Source organism: Neoarius graeffei, chromosome 2 (assembly GCF_027579695.1).
Source record: "Neoarius graeffei isolate fNeoGra1 chromosome 2, fNeoGra1.pri, whole genome shotgun sequence".
NCBI classification, from domain to species: domain Eukaryota; kingdom Metazoa; phylum Chordata; class Actinopteri; order Siluriformes; family Ariidae; genus Neoarius; species Neoarius graeffei.
Window position 1 is genome coordinate 15,354,815 of NC_083570.1, and position 17,570 is coordinate 15,372,384.

Consider the following 17,570-nt stretch of genomic DNA (forward strand, 5'->3'; position numbering starts at 1 on the left):
CCCAAAGAGGAGATGAGGCGGAGAGAGTGGATTGTGCATGTGAAGCCAGAGAGTTGTTTTTTTCTGGAAGAGGAGAAGAGGCAGAGAGAGTGGATTGTGCATGTGAAACAAAATCAAGTAGTCAAAGAAGAAACGGAGCAACAACACTCAAGCAAAAAGGAGAAGATTGGAGGTAAACATTTTTACTTTTGCTTGCAATTGACAAGTCAAGAATCCTGAAGGATCCTGTACAATCATTGTGGAAATGAGACAAAGGGATATTTCCTCGCTTAGAGTCGGCTATAAATAGTATAATGCCGCGGATGGCAGGCTAATGTGGCCTACCAGCGCACTGTCCAGTAATCGTTACCTATATCCACTAGGGAGGGCGGTTTAATTATTCTTCAAAAGAGCTCTTATTTAGTATTACGACAAAAGTAGGAATTTATCATAATTACCAGGATAAATCGTTTGGGCGCGAGTCTTGTTGAGGTCCTGGGTCACCGCGATCAGAGTCGGCCGGGTCGCTGTCCGATTCCGAGGCCGCACGGTCAAACCAGTGAGCCACATTCACCGATTGCTTCGCAACAGCCATAGGTTCATACATACTAGTGCATCTCAAAAAATTTAAATACCATGAAAAAGTTCCTTTTTTTCATAATTTAATTCAAAAAGGTAAACTTTCATATATTCTATATTCATTACATGTAAAGTGAAATATTTAAAGCCTTTTTTGTTTTAATTTTGATGATTATGGCTTATAGCTCATGAAAATCAGAAATCCAGTATCTCAAATTATTAGAATATTCCCTAAGATCAATCAAAAAAAGGATTTACAATACAGAAATGTCCAACTTCTGAAAAGTATATTCATTTATACACTCAATACTTGGTTGGGGCTCCTTTACCATGAATTACTGTATCAATGCGGTGTGGCATGGAGGTGATCAGTCTGTGGCACTGCTGAGGTGTTATTGAAGCCCAGGTTGCTTTGATAGTGGCCTTCAGTGTATCTGTATTTTTGGGTCGGGTGTTCTCATCTTCCTCTTGACAATACCCCATAGATTCTCTATGTGGTTCAGGTCAGGCAAGTTGGCTAGCCAATCAAACACAGTAATATCATGGTCAGCAAACCATTTGGTAGTAGTTTTGGCACTGTGGGTAGGTGCTAAGTCCTGCTGGAAAAGGAAATCAGCATCTCCAAAAAGCTCGTCAGCAGATGGAAGCATGAAGTGCTCTAAAATCTCCCGGTAGATGACTGTGTTGACTTTGGACTTGATAAAATACAGTGGACCAACACCAGCAGATGACATGGCACCCCAAATCACAGACTGTGGAAACTTCACACTGGGCTTCAAACACCTTGGATTCTGTGCCTCTCCACTCTTCCTCCAGACTCTAGAACCGTGATTTCCAAATTAAATGCAAAATGTACTTTCATCTGAAAAGAGGACTTTGGACCACTGAGCAACAGTCCATTTATTTCTCTCCTTAGCCCAGATAAGACACTTCTGACATTGTCTCTGGCTCAGGAGCAGCTTGATATTAGGAATGCGAAAGTTGTATCCCCTTTCTTGAAGATGTCTGTTCGTGATGGGTCTTGATACACTGACACCAGCCTCAGTCCACTCCTTGTGAAGCTCTCCCAAGTTCTTGAATCAACTTTCTTGACAATCCTCTCAAGACTGCAGCCATCCCTGTTGCTTGTGCACCTTTTCCAGCCACCCTTTTCAGCAATGACCTTTTGTGGCTTACCCTCCTTGTGGAGGGCATCAGTCACTATGTTTACATGTACATCCAAATCGAGCTACTGTCAGTAATCGAGCAAAGGGTCCCAGCAGGGGTGCCAGAGAAATCCAATCCTACATGCACAGTGTTTAAATCGAGCTATTGTTATGAGGTGCATTGTGCACCTGAGCCACAGGTGGAGCTACACGCCCCATCGTGTTGGTACACTTCCAGTTGTCGTCATGAAGAAGAGCTATTCAAGAGCATAAACAAAGTGACTACAGGCGGAAATTAGCATGTACTGCTATAACCTGATACAGACATCTGTCCTTACCACAAGGATAATGTTTAATTTGTACACTGTCCCTTTTAAAAAATAAACTCTAAGAAGAGTGTTTGTAGTTTGTATGTATGAACAGAAGTGTTCCTAATAAAGTGGGCAGCTAAGGTGAAGAGTCATGCCGACCGAGGCTGTTTTTTTTTTTTCCGACCGAGGGTGTTGTGTTTCTCGCTTGTAGTCTCGTCACTTGTCACTTCCGGAAGGGGCAGTGCTGAAGCAAGTAGCTGGACTGTGTGGCTCGATAGGGTTTACATGCACTAAGTAGCTCGGCAAAAATCGCATAATCTAGGTCGTGCAGTTCGATTGCAAGAAATCAAGTTCGATTCAATTTCAGCCTAGCTAAGGTGTTTACATGCCATTTAGAGCTTCGATTTCAGACGAGCTACGGCAGAAATTCGATTTTCTCTATGTGCATGTAAACGCACTGACTGATCATCTTCTGGACAACAGTCAAGTCAGCAGTCTTCCCCATGATTGTGGTTGTGTGTACTGAACTACACTGAGAGATACACTGTGTTCATACTGTTTTACTCAAACTCGAAATTAAATATTCTAATATTTTGAGATTTTTTTTTATGTTTTTGTACTGTATGACATACTGATTAAAATTAAAATAGAAAAATGCTTGAAACATTTTAGTTTATGTGTAATGAGTCTATAATATATAACATTTTCACTTTCTTAAATAACTGATGGAAAATATTGAACTTTTTCACAATATTCTAATTTTTTGAGATGCACTAGTATATGGTTTCACCTCTCGATATTCAATTTGGACAGTTCCTACTTCAAAATCGCCATCAGACATTTTACACAACCTCTCACGACCCAAGTCTGTACACGTGTGCTCGGTTCGCAGGTAAACACAGAGCTGCTCCCAGTCTGTTTGCCTTAAATGACGTCACGATGACAGCCCCCTGGCGGTGAAAGTGCGCATAAGTGAGATGTAAACAAACCTTCGGAAATTGGGCAAAACAGTATATTTTAAGCGTTTTATTCAATTTTAGGGTGCAAATTAGACACTAGGAAGATTGAATTCGCTTTTTGGGCCGTTCTTCTAGACAGTAAAGTTGATATTCTACGTTTCGCCTCCGACCCTTGCCTATGACCTTTAAAGCTAAGCTAAGGGAGCATGCGCAGTGCGCAGGCAGCCTTTTGCCACCACTTTACCATCAGCTGACCTGTCGCTAGTGTATTGCTGTTTTCTTTCCTTGTCCAGACCGTTTGAATTGATCAGTATAACTGGTTTCATAAGCCCTGCTCGGCATTAATCACTGTTTGCCATCACTTCATTTTCATGCTGTGAAATGCTCTCCCCAACTGTGCTGTGGGGAGAGCGGGGAAAGGCCTAGCAGCATTTTTGGATCCCAAATGTTTGTCATGTCTCGGTCAAAATGCTCATTGTCATTTACATCTCTCATCTGTGTTCACTTTGGCTAATATCAAGAAATGCAAATGTACACACTCATTTATTGGGTAAAACTTTGTGATGACATTTCCGTATTCACTTTACTCACCGGCATTCAAACTCTGCTACTTACGGGTTTAGGAGGAACCGAGGGACTGTACTACTTGGGTCAGATAGAGGGGTTTCGTGGGTGGGTGACGGGGGGGGGGGGGGGGGGGGGGGGGGAATAGGAAAATGTTTTGAAAACAAAAGAGACACGATTCATGAAAACACTGAGTGGATTCAGAGCAACTTGTCAGATCCCGAAGGATTTCGCAGTGATTTCAAAATCAACATCACTATTTAGAATTAAATTCCTACAACTCATTTCTATTCATTCATTTTTTAACCATTTTCTTTCTCTTTCAGCTTGTCGCTTTTCTTGTGAAAGATTTCTTTGCCCGTCTCTTGCTCTTTCATCGCTTCTTTCCTTTTCTTCCTCTGTCAAAACTCTCTCTCTTCCCGGTTTTCACTTCATCTTTCTCTCCTTGGTGAACTTGTTCTGACATCTTTTTCAAGTTTGTATTAAAGTGTGTAAAATGATGATTATTGTGTTGCACTGTGAGTTGTTCTCTGTGGAAAAACCCAATAAATATTAAATCAGTATCAGCGGATCATCAGATTAACGTTTTTAAAACGATTAGTGTACACACAGCAACGCCAATACACGATTCGCGTGCACATAGCAACGCCAATACACGGATACGCTCGGCTCTGCAGGCATCCTGCGCTCCAAATCACTCCGCCCTGAACAGCGAGTGCCCTCTGGAGGGTGCGCACTCCGGCCCTGCGCAGCTCACAGAGCGCGCGAGTGAAGTGCACAAGCAGTGATTTGGGACTGAGCCGCTGTGTGTGTGATCGCAGTGCATATCGGGCACGCGCGTCACTTACCACTTGCAAGTGGAAGGATGGCAAGCCTAAAGACAATCATAACTACACAATGGGCAGTATTTGCATCAGTATCTGCAGTATTTTCATACTTTTATACTCTTTAATGAAAGGTGATACAAGGCGGAAGTCCGCGCCGTTTTTCAGCAGTCGCGTCACATGACCAACGCCAGCGAATCAGGAAGGTGGATGTCACAGTGACGTTGTCCAATGACAACGCCAGCTAGAGCTCAGCACAGCGTATCCGCGTATTCTCAATGTTTACACAGCACCGGACCAGACACGATCTAGATTGAATACGTGGACCCTGGCGGATTCCCGTTTCCCGGCGTTTCCACGCGTATTAACCCTTAGATGCATGGACGACCAGACCTACACTCTTCCATGAGTGGGGTCCAAAATGACCCCAATTGGAATTAGGGCATTTTTGAGTGAAAACTGATTTTATGTTGTTCAGAGTTGATTGTTAATGCCATATTTTGATATTTGACATGTTCATTCACCACTTTGTTTGTTTGTGTTTGTTTTGTGTGAATTTGTTGTTTGTTTATTTTTGTATGTCTGTACATGTACAGTTGAATTTGTGTGTGTGTGTGTGTGTGTGCTCATCCGTATAGCGGTATCTCAGAGGATAACATTCTCCAGTGGAGAGAATGATGAGAGAAACAGTAATGACACAATGACAACAGTATGATGTTGTATGATGTTCTCATGCACTTTATTTACATGCTTACTTATCCCCTTAACACCCAAATATAGAAAAAAAGTCTAAAAAATTTTTTTCAACCTAATATATGTTGTTCTAGGAAGGCTCTGATGCAAAAATTGTGTTTCTTTTTTAATTTTGACATTTTAGCAACTTTTTGGGGAAATGTTGTAAAATTACAACGTTGGCTCTCAAGGGTAGGTAGCAGAATTTCACTGGCATCATTCACACACTGTAAATGATCTGGGTGTGTTTGTCTTCACTTTCCTGCTGATAAAGGGTCACAGAAGTGATTGTATCTTCACAACAAACAACAACAATAATAGTCAGACATGTTATATTGTTTTATGACAAGTAATTTATTCAAAAAAAGTAATTTCCACTCTTTAAAAACACTGGATGAATGCTGTATGTACAAATCTGAAAACAAACTTAAGATGCATTTTTACATCTCCCTTCTTTACCTATGGTAGTCCAAAAAGCATTTTCTTTGTTCTGAAAAACAAAGGCGGACATCACACTTCATACAAACAGTGTTAGTGTAGCCATTAGCACACTGTTTGCACCTTCCCCCATCAGCTCTGATGGGGGAAATGCCCAGTCATGTCTTTGCAGACATCACTTGGTGGGTGTGCATTTCTCCTCTTAGAGGGCCGAGCAGCTGGAGAACTCATAGGGCTTGAGGATGGCCGCCCTCGCTTTGGCACTGGGACAGATGTGCCAGTCAGGATAAGGGAGGATGCCAACTGGGCCTGAAACCGTCTCCTGATCAGGATCTCTTTCTTTGGAATAGCCCAGGCCTTGCAGTCCCGTTTGTACAGGAGCCAAGCGTTGATCACAGCTAGAATAATTGTGTGCCAGAAGATGTAGATGTACCAACGATGGGACTTGAGAGGAAACTTGTACTTGGCCGCAAATGAGTCCAGCAAATCCACTCCCCCCATGTTTTTGTTGTAGGTCGCCACGATGTTAGGCCTCTGAACTTCCACAAATGTTTTGGCAGTTTTGTCCCAACGTTTAACCTTTTCCACTGGTTCTGGGCCAGTAAAGGATGACACAAGTGTCACCTGACGGGTGTCGTACCATGTCACAGCACAAATGTTGTGGTTCTCCTCCACTCTGACATCAAATGTCCCTCTTCCCTTTTTCTTCAAGGTTTTCTCATCATTGAGGTTGCAGTTTGGAAGCCGTACTTTACTGTTAGCACAGTAAGCTAGTGTAATAAAAATAAGTATAGAACAACATAAGTATGCAGTAACAACACAATCACACAAGATTCATTGATGTTGAAAATAAGTTAACATTTTAGGACTATTGTATGGCGAATAAAACTGATGATAATACTTACATGTGTGTTGGTGAGTAAAAATGCTCTTCAGGGTGGTGAGAATGTAAGCAGTAGATGTGTTGATCGGCAACAAATGTATTCCTGACAACCAGAGGTGACAAAAATAAAAAGTTCCTAGGGATATCAACCGAAACTCCATATAAAATGCTTGGGGTCCGTTTGGACCCCACTTATGGAAAAGTTGGGTATTGATACAAAATATAAAATAACTTAAAAGAAAAAAAACTATACATACAAATCCAAATGAGAACATATCAAAAACACCCTATTTGAGGAATACATGGAAGGTTAGACAATATAAATGTAAAATGACAAAGATTTTGCAACAAAACTACCACTGGGGTCCGTTTGGACCCCACTTATGCATCTATTAATGTAAACGGACAGTGCATCCGCGAAGAAAACGAGACAGATACGGTCTAATGTAAACTTGGCCTCAAACACACATTTTCCCCATGCTGCTTCAACCAGCCTCAAAAGATATCCCACCCGTGATACAACACTCAGTGCGTTTACATGCACATCCAAATCGAGCTACTGTCGGTAATCGAGCTAAGGGTCCCAGCAGGGGTGCCAGAGAAATCCAATCCTACATGCACACAAGGAAATCGAGCTATTGTGTGAGGTACATTGTGCACCCAAGCCACAGGTGGCGCTACACGCCCCATCGTGTTGGTACACTTCCGGTTGTCGTCATGAAGAAGAGCTATTCAAGAGTATAAACAAAGTTATCAGTTCCGTGTTCACAAGAAGAACACATTATATGAGCATATACTAGACTATATGATTCAAAGCTGATGAATTTTACTTCGACCTTGTTTAAATTGCAGTGTGTGTATTTCTCAACTCACTACTGTTGTCATGCCGACCAAGGCTGTTGTGTTTCCCGCTTGTGGTCTCGTCACTCGTCACTCCCGGAAGGGGCAGTGCTGAAGTAAGTAGCTCGACTACGTAGCTCGATAGGGTTTACATGCACCAAGTAGCTCGGCTACAATCGCATAATCTAGGTCGCGTAGCTCGATTACGAGAAATCCAGTTCGGTTCGATTTCAGCCGAGCTAAGGTGTTGACATGGCATTTAGAACTTCAATTTCAGTCGAGCTACGGCAGAAATTCGATTTTCTCTATGTGCATGTAAACGCACTGACTGTTTCTACAGCTTGCTTGACATAGCTTTCCTATCCTACTGTATGCCTGAACACTTTTACACAATTTTTACACAATGATGCAGACTTCCCAGTAACAAACGCCAGTCTTTTAACCATACAAAAATATAAGATTGAACATTTTTAACTTATCAACACAGTACAATCAATTAACAATTTTAGTCTAAATCAAATTAATGAAATGAAATAGAAATGCTCAGGAGCTCTACAGTATGGAGCACTTGCATGTGACGTCACAGCCGATCCAGATTGTGACAGACGCCATTTTGTCGGTCAAACGCCATATTCCGCCTTCTACTTCTGGTTCTACTTCTGCTTTTACTTCTACCTTTTCTTCTGGAAAACCCTACTATATACAATTCTACTACAACGGCTGCGGCTACAAGCTCTCCCTACCTGTGCACATTTTTTATGTTTTTTGTGTGTATTTTTGCATGTTGTTCATCTGTACCGGACTTCAGTATCCACTACAACCGTATGGACTTACTGGACATTGGTTTCCAGCAGAAAATGACGGTTTGTAGCGATTTCCATCGCATGCACAACATTCCGGACGAGAAAAAAACAAAAAAACATTCCGGACGAGATAGCAAGACCAGCGGGGTCTCCGTGGATTGTTATCGGAAGCAAAGCGAAGGAGGCGGTGCCGGGAGCGGAAGCAAAAGCGAGGCTGCAGGCAGAGCCGGCCTGTTGACTAAGCTCAGAAAACAGCCACTCAAATCTCCACTGCCAAGCCTCTACCTCTCCGACGCCAGATCCATGTAAACAAGACGGACGATTTGGAATTACAGCTGGAATTACCTTATTCTATTCTATAATCGGCTGGTCAGTGCTATACTCAATACTTAAGTGACTTACCCATCCAATGAGGATTCTTGTTTACAAGATGCCACATCTGAGTCGCTGACAAATCCTGAATTTCTGTAAAGATAACTGTCCAGAGATTTATAAGCACGCAGTGCTTCACCACTGAACAGCGAGGGAAAGTTAATGAGGTAATTATACACGTCCGGGTATTCCGCTGGCAGTTCAAAATCCGGTCGTGAAAACGCCGTCCGGTAAGCCATAAGGGTCACAATCTGTAGATCGTTTATTTTAGACATATATCTAGTTATCTGTTCATTAGAAAAATGAGCCGTGTAGTCCATCGTTTGAAATTGATCCATTCTGTACACGAGTGCAGCAGTATTCAGCGGTGTTTTTGACCGACAAGATGGCGGTTGTGTACTTTCCGGTCACGTGACTGCAAGATCTCTATACAACCAAATGAAAACATCAACAGTACGGCCGCCATTTTGTTTAATTGTTTCCCACAGTAAAGAAAACTCTGTGTCCCTTAAAGTTCCCAACACCCCATTTTCTATCTTAAACTTTACTCAAACAACAATCACAAAGACTTTATAAGTCCTTCAGGATACATTGTGGTAAATTAACACACATTACTAACGTGTTGTGCAGTAAAAGTACGGACAAGAGTCGTCAGTTGTGTTGGTTCAGCAGGCAGTCCTCTCTGAGGAATGTTAGCCTGGCGCAGCTTACTACAACTAGCGCTCAATTTTGGTGATACTCCCTCTTGTGGTAGAGTTGGGGAAACGCACCTTACTAAAACCCATATAGAAAACACATTTAAATCTGGCCTTTTTCATAGAAAAATACACAACAATTCAAACAACTCAACAATTGTGACCATACATTTGTGGGTGTCACACACTCCCCCCCCCCCCCCAAAAAAAAAGGCTCCTGACATTTTACCACCTTTAACTCATTTACTCAATATCACAACTCTCAATGCTATCCTTGCCCCTTCTGAATCTCTTAGCAAGTGTAAAAAGGCATGTTATAAAATACTAGCCATGTGCATGGTGGTAGCAGGTAGGATGATGGAATGCGATGTGCTATTGGAAGAGAGTAAGGTGTTGAAGTGTATGGTGGCATGTTCAAAAGTGTCATGTGTGGCGCCTCATAAACCTCTGCACTGTTGACTGATGGTTGAACATGAAGTGAAGGCTGGCCTAAAGCATTGTAGGTGAACAGTGCTGCTGGTCACCTATCTACAGTGGACCTTCTGAGTGTTTATCCATCTGGATGTGGGGCCAGGTCTGGCCCAACATGAGTCTCTTCTGGAACGGGCTGCCCAGTTCCACTTTCATTCTCCATGGCTGGTGCGTGACTGACGCCTGACTCCACATCACTCACATTTTCCTCCTCTTCACCGAAACAGTCAGGTTCCATGCTTTGTTCGTCAGACCTCTCTTGTTCGGTTCCTCCTTGTCCATGTGTCAGTTTTACAGGTGTCTCCTTTGTGTGTCTTAATTCTCTTTCCTTTCCAAGGTTTTCCCGAACTGGCTATGTGACTGGATTCAGCAGGAGCTGAATTCCTCCGTGGAACATAGGTAGGTTCGCTGGTAGGTATCACATTCTTTCTGTTTCCGGTTCTCAGGTTGTATCTTAGTTCATAGCAGGGGGAATTGTTATCCTCACCAGAACTGGTTTCACTGTTCGGTCGCAGCTCTGTCTCTCCTACCGCTTTTTTCCTTTTTGTCTTCTCTGGGGTTGTCCTTGCTTTCTCCCCTGTCACAGGCAGATAAAGTAAGTCATTGACAAGATGCAATAAGTTATGGTGCAGGACCATAGAAATCAATGCATACACAGGAGGCTCAGTACTGCTGCCCTGCTCCTGCACTGACCTCCACACCACACCTGAGACATTCACATGGGAGAAATAGGCAACAAATGAAAAGAAATGGGTAAAGATATCTCCTGAGAGTGAGCAGTAGTACAAAGAGAGATTTCAGCTGGTTAATGATCGCTCTTCAGGAAATCTCTCTCTGCTCATATCAAACCTGACTGAAGAGGATGGAGAAGATTAAAGGTGTAGTGTTAAAGGGAGCCAATACAGAACCTTCGGATTCACTGTTAAAGGTAAAGGACTCATTTTTATTCACAAATGCTACTTCAGTGAAAATCTCATGACAGATTAATCTGATGTTGTAACAGCGATGCAATATGTTGTTGTTTGTTCATTCTCCAGGTTGCACACTGAATCTACAGACAGTGTATATGACTGGATATGTGGGACAGTCTGTCGTTCTGCCCTGCTCCTGCTCTGAACTACAAGCCAAACCACACACTTTCACATGGACGTTTTTAAATGGTTCTGATTCCAAAGAAATCTTCCCAAAGGACCAGACAAACCTCTACACAGACAGAGTTCAGCTCTTTAATGATCATCTTCCAGGAAATCTCTCTCTGCTCATATCACACCTGACTGTAGAGGATGGAGGACGGTACAGGTGTGAGACCAGGAACAGAATCTCAGACGTCCATCTCACAGTAAGAGGTAAAATGACCTTCTGTATATAAATCATGTGTGAAGTGGACTACAGCATGTAGCTAAAGTAAAGAAATATAAAGAAATAGAGGAAAAGTGCAACATAAACTCAGAAATAAAATGTAAGAATCAGATGTGAAAAGTTTCTGTTCCGTGTTCTGCTCCTCATTTGTGTTGATGACGATGGATTATCCGAGTTTGTGTTCTGACCCGCTTTCACTTTTCACTACAATTCCTGGATTGTCTTAAAAATTGAAATTAAATCTGAATACAGTGTTAAGGTAAAGTTCTGACTGATACTGATGTCTCTCCAGAGCATCTTCCCTACGTCCCCTTCACCGTAGTGACTGTGTTCTTTCTGCACATTATCGTGGCTGTGGTCTATTACACCACCAGAAAGAAAGGTACAAACACTTTCCGGCTCTTTGTGGAAATTTATCATCCACGTCCCAAAAATTTCAGGTGCATGAACTGAGCTTTTCTTGTGTATTTTACTCTCCAGGTCCTGATACAGTTCATTACAGCAGAGCTGATGGAGATGGAGCAGTGAGTCTGTAGTTGAGAACTCAATGAGCTGATCCATCAATAAATTAATAAAGAGAGTTGTTCAGAAATAGTCTTGCTTAAAAACACTTCTCTAAATACTGTCGCTTCATTTTCATTCACAATTTGTTCTTTTCAGCCCTTTTAGACTTTCAGCTTTCCATTTGATGCTGAATAATATTTTAACTAAATCACAATGTGTGTTTAGATTTAAAAGTGTATCATTTACAGTTTTATATCAGACACTTACATGCTTTTGAAGCCTGCTTCACTTTCACAATATTTACAACATTAAAAACGAGGCACATTGTATTTTTTTCCTCACATGATATTGTAATGTTCTTGGTCCTGTATTGTAAACGCTATCAGAACTGATGTATTCTGAGTAATGCTGGTGCGCTTTCCTTTTCTATTTTTAAAATTAAATAAAATTTTAGAGATACACATTTCTGTATTTTAGCTTCACTTTCCACCACATTTGCCAGAATAAATAAATTTGTGTCACACAGATGATTGTAAACAACTTTACTCCCATTGATCAGTTTCATCAGTGGACTCCATCTTCCTCTGCACAGACACCCTCAGACACAATCCTGTCCTTATATCACCTGTTACCTGATGGAACTGGAGGAAGAATTCATTATCACTTTGTTTTGCTCTCTTTCATCACTTTCACATTCTTTTTTGCTCGGCATATATCCTTGACTTGCAAGTGACGTCAAAGCAAAATAGAAACCCGGATGTCAGTCATGTTGGTGGATATACAAATGCAGGGTCAAGCGACATTCTATAAAAAACAATCACGCATGCACAACTCTCTCTGTTTTTCCACTCCTTTAAGCGTTCTTTTAGCTATGCCATATCTTTGTGCTGTATTTTACGGTTGTGGTCACAACTAGGGATGAGCGAGTACAGCATTATCTGTATCTGTTAACCATATGAATTATCTTTATCCGTACTCGGAGTGGGCCTAACCTGGAAGTGGGCGGGATTTAACCCAGAAGTGGGTCTGGTTGTCTTGAAACGGGCGGGGCTTTAACCAGTATGTTATTTTAAGCATGCAATTGATATGGGTTGATCAGAAATTGTTATATTTATTGCTGATTAGAAAACTATTTACAGGACAGCATCAGCATTGAGCTTCAGATCAATGGTTTTGATCACGATAGCAAATGAACTATTTACAGAACAAGTTTTGCAACAATGAATACAACACATACGGTTGCAATTATAAAATGAAATGTAATGAACAAGAGTTTTCATACTCAACATAACTTTCTTTTTTTAACTTTTAATTTTTTTTATGATCAGTGTGATTTTTTTTTTTTATATTTTGGTTCTTTTTTATTTTTTTTATTTCCACACCAGGTGTGTGTGTGTGTGTGTGTGTGTGTGAGTGAGAGTGAGTAAGGGGGGGGGGGGGGGGGAGTGTGAGTGTGTGTGTGAGTGAGCAGAGCAGTGTGTGTAGGGGAGGGGCGCTGTGATGCTCTGTGAGGATTTTCATTCAGGCCGAGCACAGATATTGACTCGTATTACTTGTATAATACTCGTACTCGGCAAAAGTGCTTTATCCGTACCGGATACTCGTTTCAGCCGAGTATCCGGCTCAACTCTAGTCACAACAGTACTCGTGACTGTGGCATGTTCCAATTTTTTAGAATTCCGTCCATGATTCGGAAAGAGGGCGAGGAAACGCTTAGGCTTAGTATGGAGAGGAGACGAGGGGATCAGGACACTTTATCGGTGGCACGGTCGTGTAGTGGTCAGCACGGTCACCTCAGAGCAAGAAGGTTCCGGGTTCGAACCCAGCGGCCGGCGAGGGCCTTTCTGTGTGGAGTTTGCATGTTCTCCCCGTGTCTGTGTAGGTTTCCTCCAGGTGCTCCGGTTTCCCCCACAGTCCAAAGACATGCAGTTAGGATGATGTGAGGCAGCCTTGGGCTGAGGTGCCCTTAAGGAAGGTACCTAACCCATGACTGCTCCCCGGGTGCTCTGGTGTGGCTGCCCACTGCTCTGGGTGCGTGTGTTCACTGCTTCAGATGGGTTAAATGCAGAGGATGAATTTCACTGTGCTTGAAGTGTGCATGTGACAAATAAAGGTTTCTTTTTCGTCCAATCGTTAAGACATCCAGTCGAAAGCATTTTTCATACGCACTATCAATTATTTTACAGTATATTTCAGATATTCTGGGGTTTGCAAATAAAAGGCCCGTGAGAGCGCTGCCGAAAGATTTAACATGATCCAGCCGGCTTTAAAAATTAATAATTCAGCCAGTGGAGCTCATAGCGAAGCCAAATTTTACAGGCACTTCCCTCTAAGCCTCCCCCTTCAAAAGAGTATGGTCTTGGGCTGGTAGGCCCACGCCTTGGCCCAGTGTTCACGAACAAATCCCCTGCAAGAGCACTGCTCTGCGCCTGAAGATTTAATATGATCCAGCTGGAAACAAAGACATGCAAGTGAGCAGCCTGCAATGACAAGGGAGTTAACTCATCCCAGGGTCAGCAAGTGGCACGCGCTGACATGGCTACCCCCCTTAGTATGCTCTTTAGTGTCGAAGCGCACATACGATGGCACTCATTTGCTTTACAAAAATGTGTTTTGCTTTGGTCAAATTCCATTGAGAATTCCTCCTTTTTTTTAATAAACAAATACCTGAAATATAAAATAGTTGAGAGGGTGTATGAAAAAGGCTTTGGACGAAATGACCTGTATTCATACTTGATGGTTGGTAGAAGCGTCTTATCTTCAGAAAAGTCTGACTTTTTTAAATAATATGGGTTAAAACCATACATATCTATCTTCTCTGTGTATCGAATATTCACTTGTTCGTTCAAATCATGGTAATACTGAGAAAATTCAGCATTGTTTACAGACACACTTTCAGTGGCTGCCATCCTAGTTGCTTTGTATATCCACCATCATGCCGGATGCTCATGACCGAGCACGTTTTGATCACGTGGTTGCAAGTCATCTATTCCTGAGTCCTTATTACATGAGTTTACTACCTCGTCTCCCTATGGTTTGATGAAATAAAGTGAATAAACAAACCATTTACAGCTTATCAATGATATGAGTAGAGACCTTGTGGTGCCCTGTGGAGGGTGCTTTGGGAGTATGGGGTTCGGGGCCGACTGCTGCAGACCATTCGGACCCTGTATGACTGGAGCAGGAGTTTGGTTCGCATTGCCAGCAGTAAGTTGGACTCGTTCCCAGTGCATGTGGGACTCCACCAGGGCTGCCCTTTGTCACCGGTTCTGTTCATAACTTTTATGGACAGAATTTCGAGGCGCAGTCAAGGGTCGGAGGGTGTCCGATTTGGTGGCATCAGGATCGTGTCTCTGTTTTTTGTCGATGATGTGGTCCTGTTGGCTTCATCAATCTGTGACCTACAGCATGTGCTGAGATGGTTTGCAGCTGAGTGTGAAGCAGCTTGGATGAGGGTCAGCACCTCCAAGTCCATGGCCAAGTTTCTGTTCTGTGTTCTGCCCTCGTCTGTGTTTGTGTTTATGATTATGGATTATTTGAGTTTGTGTTCTGACCTGTTTTCACTTCTCACTATGATTCCTGGATTGTCTTTAGTAAAGGACACGCTGAGTTTACACACTTGTGTCCTGCCTTCACTCGCTGCATCTCACACTCTTTATTTCTAACTTATTAAACCTCTCTCTCCTTGCAGACGCACCGACAAAACCTTCAACATCTGCACCAGTGACCACAATAACTTCACCTCATTCCAAACCAGGTACCACACACTACTGATACACACCGGAATGAAAAGGGTTTGTTAGTGTGTTAGTACATCAGCTCACAGCAACAATCTCACACTAACTTTATCTGGTCTTTCACTTTCTGCAGGTGCCACAACAACAAAAAAATTAACCCCAGTGGTTAATGACAAAACATCTGTACCCTCTGAAACAGGTACTGATCAATACACTACATTAACTTCTGTTGATTTCAGATGAAGTTTCATGATGTTCTCCTGTTCTCGTAACATCTCCAGGAACAGAATTCTCTCTTAAAACTACTCTTTATAAATACAGAACTTTTATAAGCTCTAAAAATGATCCAGGTGGTGAGTTAGTGAAGCAAGTAAAGCTTAAAATTAGTCTTAGGTTATCTGAACTGTCCACCAGACTGCACCCTGGGAATGAGCCATGACTATAGATACAATAACGTATTAGAACGAGCGCATTAATATACTGTAAACCTGAGATATTCAGTTGCACTTCTGTCAGAGCTCAGAACTGATTCAGCACCGTTGATTAATCTGACCAATCAGAATGGAGAACTCAAACCTCCATGTGTCCTTTTCACTTGTCTTCTGTTCCACACAGAGACTCCCACAAACCTGAATCCTCGCAACATCATCATCATCTGTACTGCTGTTGGGGTTCTGCTGCTGCTGCTGCTACTCGGAGGAGTCATGTACTGGAAACACAGAGGTACACACACACACACACACACACACACACACACACACACACACACACACACACACACACACACACTTCTGCAGTCTCACTCTGTCTGGTTTCATTCTGTAGCACAGAGACGAGGACAGACCGAGATCGGTGATGGACAAACAGGACAGAGGACACAGCAGAAGAAGCAGGTGAATACACACATCCATGTCCCAATAACAGGATCATCACATTTGAGGTGTGGGTGTGTGTGTGAGAGAGAGAGAGAGAGAGAGAGAGAGAGAGTCTCATGTAACTTCTTTTCCTACAGAATGATTTGGATGTTCTGTACACAGCTATAAATCCACAAACTAAACGCAAGAAAGCAGAAGAAAAGGTGTGTATCATTCTAGATATGTGTAGCTTATGTGTGTGTTGACTGACACGTGTCTGTGTAAAAATGTTTATGTTGTATTTCTGCAGGATGATGTGACGTACTCGACTATAGTCCACAGCAGCCCTGTGAGAGCAGCACACACTCAAGAGGCATCAGGAGATACAACAGTATATGCCAGCATCAAAACTAACTAACTCACACACGCGCACACACACACACACACACACACACACACACACACACACACACACACACACACACTTGTGCTATATTTGTGAAGGTTTTGCATTGCATTATTCCAAAGTGTCTACCATTGAAAAAAAAAAACTTTTTTGTATCCTAATCAAAATTTACTATTGTAGCGGGAGCAAAGGGGGCTACTGCGCCTTTAAACTCGTGAACGCGCTGGGCAGCGCAAGAGGGAGCGTTTACGAGCGGCGGGAGGATTCAGTGACAGGAGAGGCAAGCTGAAGTTGTGTGTTCTGGGAGCAGTCCACGTGTACGGATCGATAAACTCGTATTGAGTGTCGAGTAAGTGTTCCTTTGTAATTAAAAAGTGCAACGTTAGTACGTCTCGGTTGGGTAGTGGTGTGTTTGCCACCCTCCGTTTGTTTTGTTGTTGTATAACACTGTAATACGAACCGCTGGCAGTTGTAAATGGGTGTAGCTAATGCTAATGATACGGGAAGATAAACACTGAAGGGGGTACGAATAGAAAGGACAACAGAGACATCAAGACGGATGTGAAGTTGTGTAGAAACGTTCGTATTATCCGTTAGACGTGTTTATCGCTCGCTAGAGCCGTTTTATTTGCGTTGCCAGGACCGCTCTGGAAAATTGTTTTTGAACTATCCGTTACGCTAGCTGCCACTTCGCCGCCGTCCACCCGAACGTTCCGAAGCCATTCAGTAGCCTGTGTCAGAAGACAGCTGACTGTTTACCCTGCCCTCCATGTCCAGCATCGCGACGGGACTTCTGGTTGGTCGTGGATAATTAATGCACTACACTTCACTTACATCACAACCCACACACACATACATACAACACCGCTGATAACACTCGCAGAGTCAACTGAACTGAACTGAACTGGACTTGTGTTGACCCGTGCCGCTATACATACACACACACAGTGGTGTCTGGAGAGACTTTGGGGATTGTCCTCGCCACTGAGCCAGCCTCCATTCCACCCATCCACTACACACACACACACACACACACACACACACACACAGACATACATACACACACACACACAGTGGTATCTGGAGAGACTTTGGGGATTGCCCTCGCCACTGAG

The 17,570-nt window shown here is 42.7% G+C and overlaps 1 protein-coding gene and 1 pseudogene across 1 annotated transcript; one reads left to right on the top strand and one right to left on the bottom strand.

The window, feature by feature from the left end:
• Positions 1-5,663: 5,663 nt before the first annotated feature.
• Positions 5,664-6,790, bottom strand: LOC132868930 (piggyBac transposable element-derived protein 3-like). The gene is made up of 2 exons (XM_060902250.1): positions 6,437-6,790; positions 5,664-6,301 (listed from the first exon to the last, which is right to left on the bottom strand). Exons 1-2 carry the CDS (start codon positions 6,687-6,689, stop codon positions 5,664-5,666), a joined length of 891 nt encoding a protein of 296 aa, XP_060758233.1. The 5' UTR covers positions 6,690-6,790.
• Positions 6,791-9,481: 2,691 nt separating this feature from the next.
• LOC132868937 (uncharacterized) lies at positions 9,482-16,467 on the top strand (annotated as a pseudogene).
• The last annotated feature ends 1,103 nt before the right edge of the window (positions 16,468-17,570 follow it).

What these genes read in the sequence shown, in the direction of transcription:
- LOC132868930 (XM_060902250.1), bottom strand. Translation starts at nt 6,689, where the DNA reads ATGTTCTCATTTGGATTTGTATGTATAGTTTTTTTTCTTTTAAGTTAT. An exon ending in TTTTACTCACCAACACACAT is followed by an intron (nt 6,302 to 6,436) that starts GTAAGTATTATC and finishes TTATTACACTAG; the next exon opens with CTTACTGTGCTAACAGTAAA.